The sequence below is a fragment of the Schistocerca americana genome, chromosome 5 (genome assembly GCF_021461395.2).
Source record: "Schistocerca americana isolate TAMUIC-IGC-003095 chromosome 5, iqSchAmer2.1, whole genome shotgun sequence".
Classification (NCBI taxonomy): domain Eukaryota; kingdom Metazoa; phylum Arthropoda; class Insecta; order Orthoptera; family Acrididae; genus Schistocerca; species Schistocerca americana.
In genome coordinates this window covers 239479010-239499860 of record NC_060123.1, presented here as the reverse complement: position 1 = coordinate 239499860, position 20851 = coordinate 239479010, and the positions used below count along the sequence as shown (strand labels likewise).

Sequence of the window (20851 nt, the reverse complement as noted above, 5' to 3'; positions counted from 1 at the left end):
TGTTTATTTGACGTAAATGCTTCTGTTGCGTTCTGTATCACTACATTGTTATTCAGTACTTGGTCTTTGTGATTAGTTACATATCATGAATATCTCTCACTCTCCGCCCTCTTCAAAGCAGACTGTGACTTGAATCACTGTTGGCTTATCCGCTATCTCTTGGGCACGCTCATGGCACGAATTGAGTGACCCCCTTACGCCGAAAGTCTTCGATCGCTCAGTAATTTTTATCGAAAACCAAGAGACTGATACGGTCGAATTAAAGACTGTTAGATTAAAGAAGAAGCTAGCAGTTCCCAGTGTATACGTTAATGCAAAATGATATGCAAATTTAAGTAATAACAGCATCCACTCCCTCAACCAAACACCCACGCATTTCGAATCCACTGAAGGAGTTGGCAGGAAGCTATTTTAACATCCGCCCAGATATTTCGCGTGTTACCTCCAAGTACTTAGTGATCTGAAGAAAATCCATGGCATGATTTCGTATTGGTTGAGGATGAGTACAACCACGTGAGAATTTAGATTCCGTCAGAGACTGAGATATATACCCATGCTCATAAATTAAGAATAATTGCAGAATGGGGTGCCACACAAGGTGGCACTACACAAAACTGGCGCTAATAGCTTAGGCACATAGGGAACGCACACCACATAGATCTGTGATAAGTCCACGGTATTGATGATAAGTTGAGAAAACCGTCCCGAAACACATGTGCAACAAAACGCCACTGTTTCCTACCCATGAAACCCGACATCAATACGGGATATGATCACAATGCACACGTACACAGGCCGCACATCTGGTTGCCATTCTCTGGATCAGGTGGTCGAGCAGCTCCTGGGGCATAGCCTCCCATTCTTGCACCAGTGCCTGTCGGAGCTCCTGAAGTGGCCTAGGGGTTTGAAGACGTGCAGCGATACGTCGATCGAGAGCATCCCAGACGTGCTCGATGGGGTTAGGTCTGGAGAACAGGCAGGCCACTCCATTCGTCTGTTTCTAGGTACTCCTCCACGATGGCAGCTCGGTGAGGCCGTGCGTTATCATACATCAGGAGGAAGGTGGGACCCACTGCACCCCTGAAAAGGCGGACATACTGTGCAAAATGACATCCCGATACACCTGACCTGTTACAGTTCCTCTGTCAAAGACATGCATGGGTGTACGTGCACTAATCCCCACCCCACACCATCAACCCAAAACCTCCATACAGGTCCCTTTCAAGGGCGTTACGGTATTGGTATCTGGTTCGTGGTTCACGCCAGATGAAAACCCGGCGAGAATCACTGTTCAGACTGTATATGGACTCGTCCGTGAACATAACCTGGGACCACTGTTCCAATGACCATGTACTGTGTTCTTACCACCAAGCTTTACGGGCTCTCCTGTGACCAGGGGGTCAGTGGAATGCACCTTGCAGGTCTCCAGGCGAATAAACCATGTCTGTTCAGTCGTCTGTAGACTGTGTGTCTGGAGACGACTGTTCCAGTGGCTGCGGTCCAGAGCAAGGCTACCTGCAGTACTCCGTGGCCGTGTGCAGGCACTGATAGTGTTATCTCGTTCTTCTTGTGGTGTTGTACGCTGTGGAAGTCCCGTACTGTAGCGTTTGGACACGTTTCCTGTCTTCTGGAATCGTTGCCATAATCCTGAGATCGCACTCTGTGGAACACGGAGGGCCCGTGCTACGACCTGCTGTGTTTGACCAGCCTCCAGTCGCCCCAGTATTCTACCCCTCATAAGGTCATCAATGTGTGTTCTTTGGGCCATTTGCAACACACAGGCACCATTAGCACGTCTGAAAACGACTGCACACTTACTCGCTGCACCGTACTCTGACGTGCACCAACACACCTCTGCGTATGTGGACTGCTGCTAGCGCCACCGTGCGACGACCCCAGGTCAAATGCACCGCTTAGTTGTATCCCGAGGTGATTTAAACCCGCAAACCGCCCAACAGACCGTTGTTTCACCATGTATCAGCATTATCCTTAATTTATGAGCCTGAGTGTAGATTTTGTCATAGACCCGACGGTCTCTTATGTAGTCTAATGACTTCCTTAACAGTCATAATATTGTGTCGTGAGGAACAGATCCGGCGACTTGGTTGGCCAAGGTAGGGTTGGACAAGCACTAAGACAACTAGTAGAAATTCTTGCTGTGTGCGGGCGGGCACTATCTTGCTGGAATGTAATCCCAGATTGACTGGCCACAAAGGGCAACAAAACATGGCGTACAGCACCGTCTACGTACCGCTGTGCTGTAAGGGTGCCGCGGATGGCTATCAAAAGGGGTCCTGACATGAAATGAATGGCACCCTTCTCCATCATTCTTGATTGTCGAGTCGTACTGCGGGCGACGATCTGGTTGGTAACTCACCGCTGTCAGGAGCGTTTCTAGACTCGTTTTCGCTGGCCATCAGTTCGAAGCGGGTCCCGTCACTACACACAACTCTACTTCACTCAATGAGATTCCAGGGGGAATGTGTCCGACATCCCTGCAAACGGAATTGGTGAGTAGAGGTCAGTGATAGCCGGCGCAAGGGGTGCAGTGAGCTCAACCCGCTTTCTGTGAGCCGCTTATTAATGGTCCTTATGGTCACTGAAGCACCATCTGCACGTCAGATCGATGATAATGAGTAATCCGGGGCTCTGATTGCTTCTCTGACAATTTATCGCTCCTCACATTCTGTCGTCTATCTATGGGTCTGCTTCCCTCTCGACGCTGTGTTCGAATATTCCTACCAACAGTGCCATCGCTCCTATTCAGATGTCGAGCGATTCGTCGATTATTCCAACGGGCATCTTTGAACCAACTTCATGTCCCCTCTGTCCGCCCCGATAGTTGAGTGGTCAGCGTGACGGATTTGCCTCCTACGGACTCGGGTTCGATTCCCGGCTGGGTCGGAGACTTTCTCCGATCAGGGATTGGGTGTTGTGTTGTCACCATCATTTCATCCCCAACCGGCGCGCAGGTCGCCCAATGTGGCGTCGAATGTGGTAAAACCTGTACCAAGGCGGCCGGACCTGCTCCGCAAGGGGCCTCCTGGCCAATGACGCAAAACACTCATTTCCATTTCCATGTCCTCTCTCAAATGCTGGAGTCTGCGTTTACTGTTCACGGACCCGTCTGTGAGGCATCGTTAGAGCGTGCTCAAACAAAGTGTTTGGCAAAAGATAAAATTTTGCTAAATGTCAAGATATTGGAGCAAATATGAACTGTGTACGTGTTTGTAATGGAATTCCTTAGCTTATGGGAAGTTTCACGTTTCGCAGAAATAGCTAAGAAGCGTGCTGAATTTAGGACTTAATTCTACTCTCAGATCATAGCCACACAGCCTCAATCCCATTACGATACGTTTGCGTGCGCCGGAGAAGAATTTTCACTGGAGCAGTAGTTATCGTTCTCAAAATTTTATATATTTCTAATGTATAACTGATAACATAAACAGGACTCTATTTCTCCTCTCTCAACACGTGGCTCGGAGGACATGATCTCGGAGTGCCACAGGAATCATTTATTCTGAGACGTTGACGCACGCCAACGATTTCAACTGTATTCGGATTCAAAGATCTACTTTATGCGTTGTGCAGTAGGCCACTAACAGAGGAAACAAATACAGCACGTCACCATGAGCGGAAGATGGTTCAAATGGCTCTAAGCACTATGGGACTTAACATCCGAGGTCATCAGTCCCCAAGTACTTAGAACTACTTAAACCTAACTAACCTAAGGACATTACACATATCCATGCCCGAGTCAGGATTCGAACCTGCGACCGTAGCAGCAGCGCGGTTCCGGACTGAAGCGCCTTTAACTGCTCGGTCACAGCGGCCGGCTCGAGCGGAAGAGATTTCATAAATTCAGTGTAGCTCCATTAATTGATATACTATCACAAAACTCAAAGTTTTGTACTGTTGCAGCCGCACTTCAGTTTTCTGCCACCAGAGCGCAGCACTGAGCAGTTAGACAAGATGATAGGCGCTGCTGAAGCGTATGTTTTACTTGAAATGCATTCGCATCACTCTGCTGTGTCATGCAGAACGAAGTTCAACAACGATCCAACTCTAAAGTACACATGTGTCAGGACATGGTGGAAAAGAGGCTCATGCCACAACTGGAGACCGACAGTGTTGACTTCATCTACCAACAGGATGGTGATCCATTCCACTTCCATAACCATGTTCGTGAATTCTTGAACAGGAAATTGAGAAACCGATGGATCGGTCGTGGTGGTGATGATAATCAGCAATTCCTGTCACGGTGTCCACGCTCTCCCAGCCTAACCCCTTGCGATTTCTTTTTTGTGTGTTTACGCCTCCTATACCAACAAACCTACCAGAACTGTGAACTCGCATCAAGAGTGCTTTTGAACTGTAGATACGGACATGGGGCGCTGAACTTGGAAACAACTTAATTAACGACTTGAGATCTGCAGAATCAGTAGAGGAGAGGGGAGCGGCACATATGGAGCACCTGTGCTATGTAAAAAAAACTTTCGATATTTTATACGTGTATGCAAAGCCCTCTTGTATCTCACATATTATAGCTTCAGCGAATCTGTGAAATCGCTTCAGTCATTTATAATAACCCCGTACTTTTGTGCTAACAAGAACAATATTCATACGGAAGTCAGTAGCGGTTCGTAATCACAATTTCAAAGTTGCATCGAAAACGGATCAACTGGGGACCAATGTTTACTGGAACGTCTCTAGTTCTGCTATTACATTCTTTCAGCTATGTCAGATTTCGCCATTAATTATGATATACTAAACAAAGTCCGGTCACGTTTTGTCAATAGTTAACTGCTTCGGTGAACTGGCCACGACCAGCACTCTTCATTTATAACCCAACTTCCGACAAACAAACTAATAATATTAAAAATATGATACCGTTAGAGACATACTAAGGACGTACATGGTTAGAAATTAAAGAACTTTATCATCACTGTAGTGCAGTTATTGATATATAAACATTTAATAGGTACGTGTCATACAATTCCACTGACATCTTGCAGCTGAACACACCAGCGAAGTACTAGGCTTTAAACCGTCACAATTTCCGTCTACTGTGCCTCATGCAGCCATTGAGAAGTTTCTTCTATAGACATTACGTAACCTAATAACCGAAATTATTCATAAATTACTATTTAAAATGTAAAAATCTCCGCATACCATGTAAAGTCCGTATGAACACTATAGGGAGTTCCAAGCTATTCAGTTGTATGGCTATTGGTATAACGGAATTTGCACGTTTTGAAGTCAAAGGCGTACATCGTAGTTGTCAAGACTTCGACGCCGCCGACGATTTGAAATCTTAGTCGTAGGTATGCCGGCACAGCATATAGGTTCATCATCTTTGCTTTGGAATAGGCTGGCGTCAGGAATTACAGTGGCCCTGAGAGCCTGAGCAAAATAAAGTCTATCTATCTGTCCGCTGGAAACAGGATGCTGTGCTAGTGCCTGCTGACACGTTGATTCTTACTTCTAAGCAGCAGTATGAATTGATTTCTGTTATGATACCAGTAAGCACCACCTCGTTGTACGCCTCATAATAATTAAAATTAACCGTTAATGTTTAAACAATAGAAGATGAATCAATAGTAAATGGTGCAGTACAACAGATGTTTTAGTGGAACTAAAACAGCAAAAAAGGAACAAGTTCACTTCAACTGTAACAGCAGAATATGACAATAATGCTAAACAACGATAAAGTCATTATAGAAAAAGGTGCAGGGTGGAAGGAAAGACGACAGAGCAGCCTGCTTCACATCTGTAGCTAGTGGTAAGATTTTCATGTTTTTACTGTTAGATACGAGTATTGTACATTTTTATAATGTTGCATCATTTTATATTGTTATTTTGCTTATGTCCCGTAGGATATTTGAGAAGACGCTTGGTGATGACCAATGTACCGAAACCGGTTAATAGAAAAAGAAGTGCGTCTTGGACTTTTATTTACATAATATTTTGTAGCTGCAAAGCAATACCTCAGGGAAATTAGATTGCTTTCGTCTCTCTTTTTCATATTGCTCCCAACTTCAATGGCTCGTCAAATCTGTTTGGTTACCCGCTTACAGCTTATTTTTTTCCGCGTATGCATGCCTTGCATGTGTTTACAGGTCCTACAAACTTTGTCAATGTTCAGTTTACGCTTCTCTCTGCACAGTCATTAGTTACGCATTTTCGCGGTTTCGTTCGCGTTACGAAATCAGATGAGAAAAAAGGAATACGTAATGTAAATGAACGCGTTTCATACAAATGTGGGGCACTGAATTTTATAATACGTGTATTGTCACGGGACTTGTGTGAGAAACACATCGTAACACGTCACACACAGTCGCAGGTTACGTACTCACAAATGGTAATTATGAATCAACATGCATAATTACAATGAGAGTGGAAATTTTATGAGAGAATTTCAAGTCTCTATTTAGAAACTGAGAAACTGTATTATTGAGATTCAGAGCTGAATAGCTGTCACCCATACTTTCTTCCTTGTTTATTGCAACACAACTCGAGAAAGAATTGTAGGTTGCGGCGTTAGTTACCATCCCGTGTCTGTAAGTCCACGCTTTCATTCAAAACAGATTAAAAGTTGCGGAGCACATGATGACACATTGATGCATTCCGTCAACCTCGCCTATGCCTTGTGATGAGGTTCATGTACCGAAACGCGAATCAGTTCATGTATGCTCACCGTGTGTCACAATGTATTCTCATATACGACTATCACAAACAGAGAATTCTAACAAGTCTTATTGTTAACACACGTAATTAATTTACGGAGAACTGGCATAACTTATCATATAACACTGACAACTACGACGTAATCGATGTGAGACAGCAGCTTTCTACAAACTCTTATTTTATTTGCCATTGTGCTGACATTATTACTCCATGTAAAAACAATGAAATACTCGTATGTGAAGATAGGAAGATCTCAGAACTTCGTAACGCTTACCTGAAACAATAAAATTACCATTGGATCAGTCCCACAACCTAACCCAAATGTTGTCCTGGTATTTAAATACTGCTTACCAGCAAACGTTTTCTTACGGACATCGTCTGTACGCTGAGTAATTGAAAGGTGGCAAATTAGTTCGAAATAGACAAAACTACAGTAATAAATAATTGGCGACAAAAATTCATTACAGTTTCTACTACTCTGAAGTATACTTCTTAGTTTTAAAAACTCTTGGCAGTAATGGAACTAGTTTTGTTGCTAATTATCTATCTAACCCTATTTGTGTGTTCTGAATATGCAAGTTAATCGTAGAAAGAGCACTGTCTTCTACTCAGTTATTACCGTCTGCACACCGTAGAACGCAATAGCTGTACATAAAAGCACGAATATTCAGTGGAGCGAAGTCTGAACTATAGCCGTGATACTCAAGAGACAATCACACTACACAATGTACGGAAGTGTTCATAAAACCGTTCAGCGGTATTCAGTATATGTGCGAGTAGAGAAGTTAAATGTTATTAAAACACTGAATAAAAGATGTAGGGGAGAGAGAGGGGTAAGCGAACAAGTGGAAAACGTGAGTGGATGACTGACCATGGAACAAGATTAGTACTGCAAAGGTTAAATATTTATTTATTCTTAGAAAGTGTAAAATAATACATTAATTAATGTCTTTTAGTAATTAAAATAATTGTTTTACTTGATAATAGCAGGCATCTTCAGTGGAGTCCACAAGGAACATAAATGAGTTATTATTACCATCAGGTAGTTACAAATTTATAGTATTACTACAGTTTTAATGGCCAAAATCAGTAAATGACATTCTACTACAATGTGCCAAAAGGTCTGAGAAATTTTCTGTACAACTATTACAGTCACAGAGTTTTTTTAAGTCAGTATGAATTGTTCAGTGCGTCAGATTTTTTTGCAGTGGGCTCCAGTAATTTTATATATATATATGAGCAAGTGTGTGGTTTTCTCTCATTCTTATTCACGATCATTTGTTTGGTCATTTTTTTATTATTTTTTTCTCACTTATGAATGAAGGGTTTTGTGGCATAGTAGTGTAAGTCAGATTTTGACGAAAATGAGCTCACTGCTGTGTTATGTACTAGAAACTGAATGCAAAACAGCAGCACAATGGCGTTCTGCTGTGAAATGGTTTGTATGATACATGTTATGGCAAAGTGAAGCGAGTCTGCCTTAAATTAGATTTTCTGTCCCACCACTGGGAAGTTTTCCATTATTATTATTATTATTATTATTATTATTATTATTATTACTGTCATATTATTTTGCATCAAAGTTAACAGTTTTGATAATGTTAAAATAAATTTCGATGCAAAATAATATACTTTAAAATATATGTTATTTCACTTGCTTATGCTCAAGTATTGTTGATTCAAAGTGAAATTGTTAATTGAAATTGAAATTTTTTATTCAAAGTGAAATTTGTAATAATGATGACGATAATATTAACACTACTACACTTAATTAAAGCTCTAGTATTAATATTATCCCTTATTAGACTCAATATAGACAAACGTCTCAAAAATGAGATCGACAGGAAGTGCAAAATGGCTAAGCAGGGATGGCTAGAAGACAAATGTAAGGATGTAGAGGCTTATCTCACTAGGGGTAAGATAGATACCGCCTACAGGAAAATTAAAGAGACCTTTGGAGATAAGAGAACCACTTGTATGAACATCAAGAGCTCAGATGGAAACCCAGTTCTAAGCAAAGAAGGGAAAGCAGTAAGGTGGAAGGACTATATGGAGGGTCTATACAAGGGCGATGTACTTGAGGACAATATTATGGAAATGGAAGAGGATGTAGATGAAGATGAAATGGGAGATACGATACTGCGTGAAGAGTTTGACAGAGCACTGAAAGACCTGAGTCGAAACAAGGCCCCTGGAGTAGACAACATTCCATTGGAACTACTGACGGAATTGGGAGAGCCAGTCCTGACAAAACTCTACCATCTGGTGAGCAAGATGTATGAAACAGGCGAAATACCCTCAGACTTCAAGAAGAATATAATAATTCCAATCCCAAAGAAAGCAGGTGTTGACAGATGTGAGAATTACCGAACAATCACTTTAAAAAGCCACGGCTGCAAAATACTAACACGAATTCTTTACAGACGAATGGAAAAACTAGTAGAAGCCGACCTCAGGGAAGATCAGTTTGGATTCCGTAGAAATACTGGAACACGTGAGGCAATACTGACCTTACGACTTATCTTAGAAGAAAGATTAAGGAAAGGCAAACCTACGTTTCTAGCATTTGTAGACTTAGAGAAAGCTTTTGACAATGTTGACTGGAACACTCTCTTTCAAATTCTAAAGGTGGCAGGGGTAAAATACAGGGAGCGAAAGGCTATTTACAATTTGTACAGAAACCAGATGGCAGTTATAAGAGTCGAGGGACAGGAAAGGGAAGCAGTGGTTGGGAAGGGAGTAAGACAGGGTTGTAGCCCATCCCGGATGTTATTCAATCTGTATATTGAGCAAGCAGTAAAGGAAACAAAAGAAAAATTCGGAGTAGGTATTAAAATCCATGGAGAAGAAATAAAAACTTTGAGGTTCGCCGATGACATTGTAATTCCGTCAGAGACAGCAAAGGACTTGGAAGAGCAGTTGAACGGAATGGATGGTGTCTTGAAGGGAGGATATAAGATAAACATCAACAAAAGCAAAACGAGGATAATGGAATGTAGTCGAATTAAGTCGGGTGATGTTGAGGGTATTAGATTAGGAAATGAGACACTTAAAGTAGTAAAGGAGTTTTGCTATTTGGGGAGCAAAATAACTGATGATGGTCGAAGTAGAGAGGATATAAAATGTAGATTGGCAATGGCAAGGAAAGCGTTTCTGAAGAAGAGAAATTTGTTAACAATAAGTATAGATTTAAGTGTCAGGAAGTAGTTTCTGAAAGTATTTTAATGTAGTGTAGCCATGTATGGAAGTGAAACATGGACGGTAAATAGTTTGGACAAGAAGAGAATAGAAGCTTTCGAAATGTGGTGCTACAGAAGAATGCTGAAGATTAGATTGGTAGATCACATAACTAATGAGGAGGTACTGAATAGGATTGGGGAGAAGAGGAGTTTGTGACACAACTTGACCAGAAGAAGGGATCGGTTGGTAGGACATGTTCTGAGGCATCAAGGGATCACCAATTTGGTATTGGAGGGCAGCGTGGAGGGTAAAAATCGCAGGGGGAGACCAAGAGGTGAATACACTAAGCAGATTCAGAAGGATGTAGGTTGCAGTAGGTACTGGGAGATGAAGAAGCTTGCACAGGTTAGAGTAGCATGGAGAGCTGCATCAAACCAGTCTCAGGACTGAAGACCACAACAATAACAACAACACATCCCTATATATACATTTATTAGGCTGTCCTGATCTTTCTATTGTTTTTTACAAAACAATCACACTCTGAAAATGAGCAAAATTGACTTATACCAATGTGCCATGATCTCCTTCAAATATATTTGGTTGCAGCTGGTGTGATTACTAATTAGATACATCTGTCCACAGTTATTATTATTATTATTATTATTATTATTATTATTACTATTAGAAATATCCACTTCAAAGGTATAAAATCATATATTTCACAAGCAAGGATCCGAAGTTTGTCATGCCTTACATCAAAACTATTTACTTCCATCGTATCTGCAGATGTAAAGGCATCCCCACTTGTAGAATTTGAACTATTACTTACAACACGCAATTAATTTTTTCATGTAATATTCTAAGAATTACTTCTACTCTATCAGGTGTTCCTAACGTAAATTTACTAGTGGCCATGCAGCTGCTAGTCCACGTGAGTGCCGTGCAGAATTCCGCCCGCTCCTCCTGGCGGCCTATTCTGCGCTGTCAAGCGTGCTGCCGCCCTCATCGTGTCTAGGGGCCGTGCTGAGTCGTCCCGCCCGCCTGCCCGTTGTTCACCAGACGTCGTGCGGGGCACCGCTGAGACGGCACAAGGTCGGCCGCGCGATACAAGTCGGCCTTAACGAACGCACGGGGGTCGTGCCAAGGAGTGCAGCGTGGCGAGCGGCGCCGCGGGCCGCCGCTCGATACTCGACACCTATGCCGAGGTCGCCGGGCCGACGAATGCCTCGCGTCGCATTTGCTTCCACAAACCTCACAATCCAGACAACCGCATTAAAGGCGCTGTCCGCTGGTTGACAACACCAGAAGAAGCTACCACAGTGCTCAGAAGATCTAGACGTACATTCAGGGAAGTGGCGAAGCTATTGAAAGGAATAGACCTATAATTGTTGTCGCCCCGGAAGGAAGATAATTAAAATTTATAGGACTGAACGTTTCATTTGTGCTACTATTGATGATGTTGCACATATGTTATTTCTCAGAAAGCCACTAACACTTCCACACATCAAAAGAGTAAGCATTCTTTTGTAATATAATTCGGCTGAAGTAACATATAAAGCGCTTGTTGATAAATGAAATACGTCCTGTATCGTTAACTTTTATTTGGTTTTTTGAACCGCCTTCTACAACGAAACCTAAGAAATAAAAATTGTAAAAGACGACTATTGGAATATTATCGTCCAAAATAATTGAAGCATCTCTCCGAAAAAAAAATCTCCGGATAGGTGCTATTTGAACTCGCGTAGCAGGGGTGCCGTACAAATTCAGTTATGAATGCAAACAGTTTACCCATCTCTAGAATCGAGAATGTCAACTATTTTTCCTGTTATCGACATCAATACTGGCAAGATACCGGCCCCTGGAATTCCAAGAGAAATGAAAAAATATTTTTTCTTGTGATATAATTAGAAATTTTCAATTTTCGGATTTTTTCCTTTACTTGTAGCGTGAAACCTTGCGTCTTAGCAAATTTTCACGATGCTATGTCAATGGGAAGTACTCTACAGATTGTCATGGGTTAGTTTGAAAGTATCAAAATATGTGTCACAAATGGCCGTATTTTCTGATTGCATTGACTTAGGAGCTTATATTTATTACACCGTCGAGTAGCCACAAACTTTAGTATGTGACATAAATTTCAACTTGATATGCCTACTCATTCCTGAGGAAAAGGGGTCTAAATACGCTGACTGACGGACAGATAGTCGGATAAAAATGACAGAAATTTGTTTTCCGCGTGATGTAATTACAAATTAACAACTTCCTGAATTTTTCCTTTACCTGTATTGTGAAACCTTGCTGCTTGCCAAATTTTAACGGGTCAGCGGGTCGTATTATAGATTTTTGACGAGTGATTTTGTGAGTATCAATATGTGTGATATAAAGAACAATATCTTTTGATTGCAGTTACTTAGATGCTTCAGTTTTCAACACTTCCAATGAATAGTAGACCTTAGTATGTGACATAAATATCGATTTCATACGTCTACACGTTCGTGAGACAAAGGTCTTTTAACAGCCGCAGAGAAAGAAAGACAGACCGACAGCAAATTAATCCTATAACGATTCCGCTTTTGGCGATTGATTACGGAACCCTAAAAATGGATTTACATTTACAGACAGATAAAATCATCGTGTACTAGAGAATGGCGTCACACTTACTCCAAGGCGACTGAGACACTTAAATTCCTTATCATATTACTCGAACGTAGAATGTCAATGTCCCTACGGCCAAAAATCTTGCTGTTGTTCCATGCAAAATTTTCCTCAAGCACTTCAACGAATGGTGGAAAAAGTTTCAAATGCAACAAAATTATATAAGGAATAAACACCATTAGGAGTTAGCTGTCATTATAGGGTACGGTTGTGGCGATATTCAGACATCAAAATATACGGGAAATAAGCAACACCGAACACACGTTGTTACATGTGTAATGCACATGCCTGAAACACGAAGGAAGGAGGATAAAGTGAAGATGTAGAAGATGAAGTATTCTTTGAGAGGATGGGTGGAGAAAAAAAAGAATTGTTAAAACTGACTACAAGCACTTTTCTCCCACTACATCACAAAATTTTCTTTTTGAGAAACGGCTTTTTGATCTAAGGCCTCGATTTTGTAAGAAAGATTCTTTGAATATGCCAGTATCTAAAAATTTCTGTTGGGCAAGTTTTGAATGCTAGGAAGATTTCCATTAATGCTGACCAAAGTACTTCACTGTGATTGTGTTCTGGAAATCAGTGGCATTCACAACGATAATATTTCAGAACAACATAAGCATTATAATTGAAGAGGAAGTAAACAATTTGAGTATCTTTGCCTATGATCCCTTTCGGTTATCGATGTCATTCATTGGACTTTTACCAAGTGCTCGTTTCGTGAAACTTAAAGGTTGATTTACTCGTATAAAAGTTGTTTCCAAGTTGTCATCTCACATTTATGGGATTTACAGCAGGACGAAGTACGTATCATTTTCAACGTGATCTCTTTTCTGTCTTACACTAGGAAATATACAAAATAATGTATTCCAGCATTCCGCTTCTCCATGACGAAACGGAGATAGTTACTCAGTACTTCTCTGTGAATCAATACATCTGTAACCAATTAATTAGTGTGATACCATCAGCACTTACTGCTTATGGCTGCCACAGAAGTGAAGTATGAACACCGACACTACTGTGTGGCTTGTGAATGCGGCACGCCACGTTTCAGTCGCACCACTGGGCGCCCTTACCACCACGATTGGCTGCAACATACTTACGCGAATCATAGTAACTAAAACCGTATATATCTAGTAAAAGTACGAGACTGCAATAGATTATTCTTTATAGTTGCTGCTACGTCAAGTTACCACTCATTATTATACCTACTCGAGTATCACTGAATTTGAAAATTTTGGAACACTTGGTACTTTACCTATCTGTTTTGTCTTAGTGTAACTCTCAGAAGTAGTAATACAATAGTCAGAAACTTCGTTAACAAGTTTTAGACAGAACGGTGCGCTGTCGAAGATGAAATTTAGAGGTTATAAGTGTATCACATTCACTTAACAAAAAAGAAAAAAACTCTGAAATCTTCGTACAGATGTACATTCACGCTATGTAAACCACTTTACAGGTCATAGCGAAGGGCCCTTCTCACCGTTAATAGCCAGTTCTAGTCCCACTCCCGGAGAAATATGTACGAGTACATCTTCCTACGACACGGTGTCTCTCATTCTCTCATATCTCATTCTCACGATACCTGGACGAGATGTAATACAGGGGAAGCAGAATTGTTACAAAGTTTACCTCGAATATCGGTTCTCTATATTTATACACCAGGGTGCCGTGAAAACAACGTGGTATTTCTTCCAAATATTGCCGCTTACGTTCCTTGAGTGTTTCCTAAAAACTTCCTTATTAGTCAGTGCGTGTCTCTATTACATCGGCATATATTATCCGACAACTGGATGTATGAGGACTCCGAATGCTACAGTAGACCTCTATATTAAGGTGCAGTAACGTTTCTTCTGTGTTTACTTCAACAGACGCAAGGTCATTTGCCTTTTCTGCAAATTTCATACGTTAGATGCAGTTTCTAGTGTAGTAACAAAACTTCTGGGCCATGATCCACCATGAGATACAGATTGGCTGGAGACTTAGCGACAACAGAACATTATGTTTGTTAACAATCTTCAAAAACTTGTACTGAAGGCTGGTAAACAATTCGCGCCAAATCGCTTCAGTTTCTCTTCGCTCTCCAGAGTACATCCTGGAATTGATGGTCAATGCTCTTGAGGAGTCTGCGTGATTCTCCTCTATTGTTTACGAGGAGAAACTACTCACTTATAATGTGCGGTGTAGACGGGGGGGGGGGGGGGGGGTGAAGAAGAGAACAGAATCCTTAGTATTAAATATGCGAAAATAATTTCAGTTGTACGGGAGGTGAATAGCTGACTAGGATTTATTGGGAAGGTCTGAGAACGTGTATCGTAACAAGAAAGGAGACCACATACAGACCGACTGTATGGCCCATACTCCAATACTGGGATAAACACCAAAACAAATCAGAGGTGTGCAGCACCATTCCTTATCGGTCGGTTTGATCAGTACGAGAGTGTTACGGAAATGCCCTCTGAGCTTAGACGAGATCCTTGGGAAACGACTAGAGGATCCTTTTGCGAACCGCTATTGAGGAAGTTAGGGAAACCGCCATTTGAGAGAGACTGCAGAATGATTTTACTGCCTGGAACGTTCGTATCGCACAAGGACGGTAAAGACAAAATAAGGGGTAATAGCCATTATTTTCCCCTCGCTCTGTTCACGAGTCGAACAGGAAAGCTACTGCCTAGCAGTGATGCACCATACAGTGGATTGTGAAGCATGTACGTGAATGTAGGAAATAGATCTAAAGACGTTAAGTCTTTGGCGCCCATGCTGTCGACTACAAGCCGGTCCTCCAGAAGGGACAGAAGACAGCGCCGCAGGAAATGTCCACGGCGCCAGAGGTTTCCGGAGCAGAGAGTTCCCGCGCTCGAAGCGTCCCGGGCCCTGCACTCGGCCACTCCCACGCAGCGCAGCTTCCGCGAATCCCTGCTTCCTACCACCGCCCTCAGCGGACGCCAGATTTATATTTAATCACGGCCTCACGCCAGAAGAGCCACTGTTGTCCCTATGGTATAGTTAAATGACGTGTTCTTTCCGGTCACTGTCCGAGACAGTGGCTACTGCATTCGCTATATGATACAGTAGTCGGCCGTAACTGTTACCCATGACCTGCCATTTCTACGTTTCTTATCATTCGGGGCACTGCGCTTCAAGCATGAAACAGTTGCACTCTGCAGCCCATGGAAAGTCGCCTAGAGCAGATTCTCGAACCAAACGGCTATCTGCGAATGCACCGAATTCAAGGAAGTATGCACGTAACATTCCCGTGTAGGAAAGGCGTAACAGCAACTTTGCAGTTCACTATGTGACTCCAAGAATCGACAATAACCGTCACTGTCCAGTACTAGAGGAATTTTACGCTGTCTCGTCAGTCATTCACAGACTGATGTACTTGCAAATTTAGTACAGAATTACTGCGGCGATTTTCCTACAGCAGTTGAGAACTCAAGCCCTCCACTGCAATTCATTTCACTTGGGGTATGCGGGGCTCGTTGCTGTACGTTTCGGCCCGTCTTTCCCGCGAGACGAGACTGGAGGAGTAAGCCTAGGAGATCGATAACACGGAGATTCCTCTCGGTTGTTTACACAGGAGAGGTACGCCGCGAGGTACAGCGGCCTGCGCCTCAGTCTCCAACAATTGAATTCTGAATTATAATAGGATCACGTATTTTTGCATACTTGATTTTCAAAACAAGTAGGAAGATTACTGAAGGGATTATTATCAGTGAAGCCTAGAGTTAATCCTTCGTATTCCAAAGATTGGAACATACGTATTGTTTATGTGGCTATTTAAATTTAAAGCGTAATAAAGAGCTGGGATGATTGAAAGCTGTAGATTGTATTACTTTCAGCAAGAGTTCCTTCTATACCCATTATGCTGAATTCAGCTAATTTTTCCTAAAATAATGCATCTTCGGCACAAACTTCCCCTGAATATACTGTCATAACTCTTGTATATATTATACATATTCACTATAGTTTCATAGTTGCCTTCTCTCGCCGAATTACGAATTATCTGGCAAAAGGATTGTAGAACGTTGATTCATTACAGGAGCTCGTAAACGTTGGTTCGTAGTAACTAGGCTCCTAAACTCAACTATGAACCCACATGACTCGCGTAATCGGAAATATTTACGTCTATTCTAAGGTATGTCAGAGGTTTGGAGCACATGCCGCAGATAGTGAAGACAGTGGAGTAAATGCATCTTTTTTCCTGCTCGTAATTTTGGAGTGTATTTCGACTGTAAATTAAGAAGAGGAAGACGTTGATAGTTGGGATTGTTAAGGCGTATTTCGACGAATGCTGGCGCACACAGCACGGCACAGCACCACCACAGGCGACGCCGTCGTGTCCGAGGCCGGCTTCGCTGGCTAGCAGGCAGCACGCACACTAGCACTCACCCGGATCCGGACACCCTCCGGTGGAGGCTGCGGACGGACATGGGGGTGGCACGCGCGCTCGGGGGTGCTGTGCGATGAGGGCGGCCGCTCCTCGCATCGCCGCGCACCGCACTGCACCGAGGAGGCTCCCGCACTGAGCCGCCGCCGCCGGCCCACGCCGGTCGATGGGCGCCGCCGCCCCTCCGCCGCCGCCCCCGAGCCCGCGCAGCGCCGGCGCCGCCCCCGACGCCGCCGCCCGGCCCCCACGCCGCCCCCGATGCCGCCGCCCGGCCCCCACGCCGCCCCCGACGCCGCCGCCGGCGCGCGCGCGCTGCCTCCCTATTGATCCTTCCACCGCTACCTCCGCCGCCGCCGCGGCCGCTACCGCCAGCTAGCTCCGTCGACCGTGGCGCGCTCTTTGAACCGGAGCGGCTCGCCGACACACCTGACAGAATCGTGTCGTACCCGAAGAAATCTACCGGGAGATCAAAAAGTCAGTACAAATTTGAAAACCTAATAAACCACGGAATAATGTAGATAGAGAGGTTATAATTGACACACATGCTTGGAATGACGTGGGGTTTTATTAGAACCAAAAGACAAAGTTCACAAAACGTCCGACAGATAGCGCTGGACAGCAAAACTTCAGTCACTGCGCATCACAATCTTGTATAAAAGGAGCTGTAATGAGAGAGAGAATCAGATGCGCCAACAGTCGCAGCATGTTGACGTTACCTGAGAAGGCGCTTTTAGTGAAGCTGTATTATCAGAATGGGGAATGTGCTCGTTCAGCGTTACGATCCTATCGCCAGAGGAAGGGGATTCGAACGGGTTGACAAATGCAACTGTGGCTAGAATGAATTCGAAGTTCGGAGCCACGGGTCGTTTAGACGATAGACCCCGTAGTGTCCGACCGAGCACAAGGCGTAATGCTGCTGAGACTGTTCAGGAAGAAATGGAGACTGTAGCGGGTTCGTCTATGCACGGGGAAGTCAGTGTGAAACGTCCCCTTAGAAAAATTATACATGACTCTGCTTAAACTGACACACAATATTTTTTGCACAACGCAATCTGACTTTCAATAATCCCTACAAAAGAATGGCTCTGACTAACCTATACCTTTCACAAATCACTTACCTCACAAAAATCTTCGTTACTCAAGCTACTGCAATACAGCGAGTGCCACTACTGCCAGCTAAATAAAAGATTCTAACTACTGAAGGCACTAACTACTGATAGGCACAGTTAGCAAATGAAAGATTTTAATAGAGAACAAACAATGTATTTACCTTAATAGTGTTCAATAGTCATAATATATATAGCAGTTCATGACATTCATTCTTACAAATGTACTGTTTCTGATGGACATACGTCCAGATCATCCGCTCTCAAAAATCCGCCATCTCTCTCCCCACATCCACCACTGCTGGCGGCTCACCTCCAACTGCGCAACGCTGCGCGCTGTTAAGAGCCAACTGCCAACACCACAATAGCCAACAACAATGCAAACCAGCCACACACTGCACACAGCACAGCCAGTGATTTTCATACAGAGCGCTACGTGGCGTTACCAATATAAAAACCTAAACAGCCTACTTACAAGTGCTCGTGCAGTCGCACGTCGCACCGGAATTCCATAGACTACTGTTTGGTTGGCACTTAGGCGTACCCTCCGTGCTATCCGTACAAAATCCATCGGCATCATGAACTGTTACCTGGCGATTTAGTAAAGTGGAGGGCATTTACGATGTGGGCGTTTCAAAAGATTGCGGAACATGACTGTTGGTTGAGTAACGTGTTGTGGACCGACGAAGCTAATTTCACGCTCCGAGGGTCTGTCAACGCCCACAACTGCAGAATTTGGGCTACCGAAAATCTTAGAACTGTCGTGGAAACTCCATTGCACGACGAGAAAGTCACGATATGGGTTGGATTTACCACGTCTACCGTTATCGGGCCGTTCTTTTTCGAGGAAATGCGTGATTCTGGTTTTGTAACTGCTACCATGACGGGTGAGAGGTGCGCCGATATGTTACAGAATCGCATCATCCCCAGCCTGGCTGATAAACACCTGCTGGGACGTACGATGTTTATGCAGGATGGAGCTCCACCCCATATTGCTAGACGCGTGAAAGATCTCTTGCGAGCGTCGTTTGGTGATGATCGTGTGCTCAGCCGCCCACTTTCGTCATTCTTGGCCTCCCAGGTCCCCAGACCTCAGTCCGCGCGATTATTGGCTTTGGGGTTACCTGAAGTCGCAAGTGTATCGTGATCGACCGACATCTCTAGGAATGCTGAAAGACAACATCCGACGCAAATGCCTCACTATAACTACGGACATGCTTTACAGTGCTGCTGACAACATTATTCTTCAACTACAGCTATTGTTGAGGAATGATGGTGGACATATTGAGCATTTCCTGTAAAGAACATCTTTGCTTTGTCTTACTTTGTTATGCTAATTATTGCTGTTCTGATCAGATGAAGCGCCATCTGTCTGACATTTTTTGAACGATTGTATTTTTTTGGTTCTAATAAAACCCCATGTCATTCCAAGCATGTGTGTCAATTTGTACCTCTCTATCTACATTACTCCGTGATTTATTCAGCTTTCAAATTTATACTGACTTTTTGATCATCCGGTATATGTACACTAGCTGTTACCCGCTCCTTCTCTCGCATGTCAGTAGTTTTGTTATGAAGAGTGATGGTGAGTAAGCAAGCTAGTAATTTTACAAAATGTATGTGTGCATAATGGTGTAGAGACGTATGTATAAAAAAAAATATTCGCAGTGCAGGTTAGCAGGTACATATCCAAAGCGTTTCTATTATTTTGCTGTATGTCGAATCTGAAATAATGCATTATACAGGGTGTATCGAGGGCGTGTGTCAAAAAGAATCGTCCCATTTGGCACAACATTATTTCTGAAACCAATAAAGATATACAATGAATTTTATTTTTTGATTATTAGGAAACTCAAAAGATTTTTTTATCATACCTTTTCATAGGTCTTCATTATGCTCCACTTGAGACGCACGGCATTTATCAATGTGGAATTCAAATTGTTCCCGCACTGCAGCAAGCTTTTCTCGAGTTAAAACTTCCACATGTGCAGTTATGCGATGTCTCTGTTCATTCATTGTTGTTCGTAACGGAGGCACATAAACAGAGTCCTCTATAAACTTCACAAAAAATAATCACATACAGTCAGGTCCGGTGGCCTCGGAGGCCAGTAATTTATGGCAGAATCATTTGGCTCAGTGCGACCGATCCATCGTTTAGTAAGCCAGCCGGAGTGGCCGTGCGGTTCTAGGCGCTACAGTCTGGAACCGAGCGGCCGCTACGGTCGCAGGTTCGAATCCTGCCTCGGGAATGGATGTGTGTGATGTCCTTAGGTTAGTTAGGTTTAATTAGTTCTAAGTTCTAGGCGACGGATGACCGCAGAAGTTAAGTCGCATAGTGCTCAGAGCCATTTGAACCATCGTTCAGTAATCGTTTGAATTACAAATTCCCCGTCTTCCAGATGCCAATATGGCGGTGCCCCATTATAATGGTAAATAAAGTCGTTCGAATCAGTCTACAACTGTGGGAAAAAAGTTCTCAAGCGTATCGAGATATGTGCTTCCTCTAACAATGTTCTCAGCAAAGAAAAGTGGGCCATACATCTTTTCCCGTGAAACTGCACAAAACAAATTAAATTTTGGAGAGTCACTCTCATGTTGTACAACTTCATGTCGTTGTTCCGTACCCTATATTCTCTTAGTATGACGGTTCGCCTTTCCATTCAAATGTAATGTTGCCTCGTCACTAAACACTAAGCGTGGAAGAAAACTGTCATCCTCCATCTTGCCAAGAACGAAATTACAGAAGTCCACACGTTGTTGTTTGTCACCTTGGCGAACAGCTTGCAGTAGCTGAATTTTGTATGGTTTCATGTGTAACCGTCGACGCAACACA

General features: G+C 43.1%; 1 protein-coding gene across 1 annotated transcript in view; it reads right to left on the bottom strand.

Moving 5' to 3' along the window:
- Positions 1–19575, bottom strand: part of LOC124616291 — a 734272-nt gene extending 714697 nt beyond the window's left edge. The window contains exons 1-2 of the mRNA XM_047144593.1: positions 19522–19575; positions 16915–17025 (exon numbers count right to left, since the gene is read on the bottom strand). Coding sequence (XP_047000549.1) covers positions 16915–17025; positions 19522–19575 — 165 coding nt within the window. The remainder of the gene's footprint in view (positions 1–16914; positions 17026–19521) is intronic.
- Positions 19576–20851: the final 1276 nt, after the last annotated feature.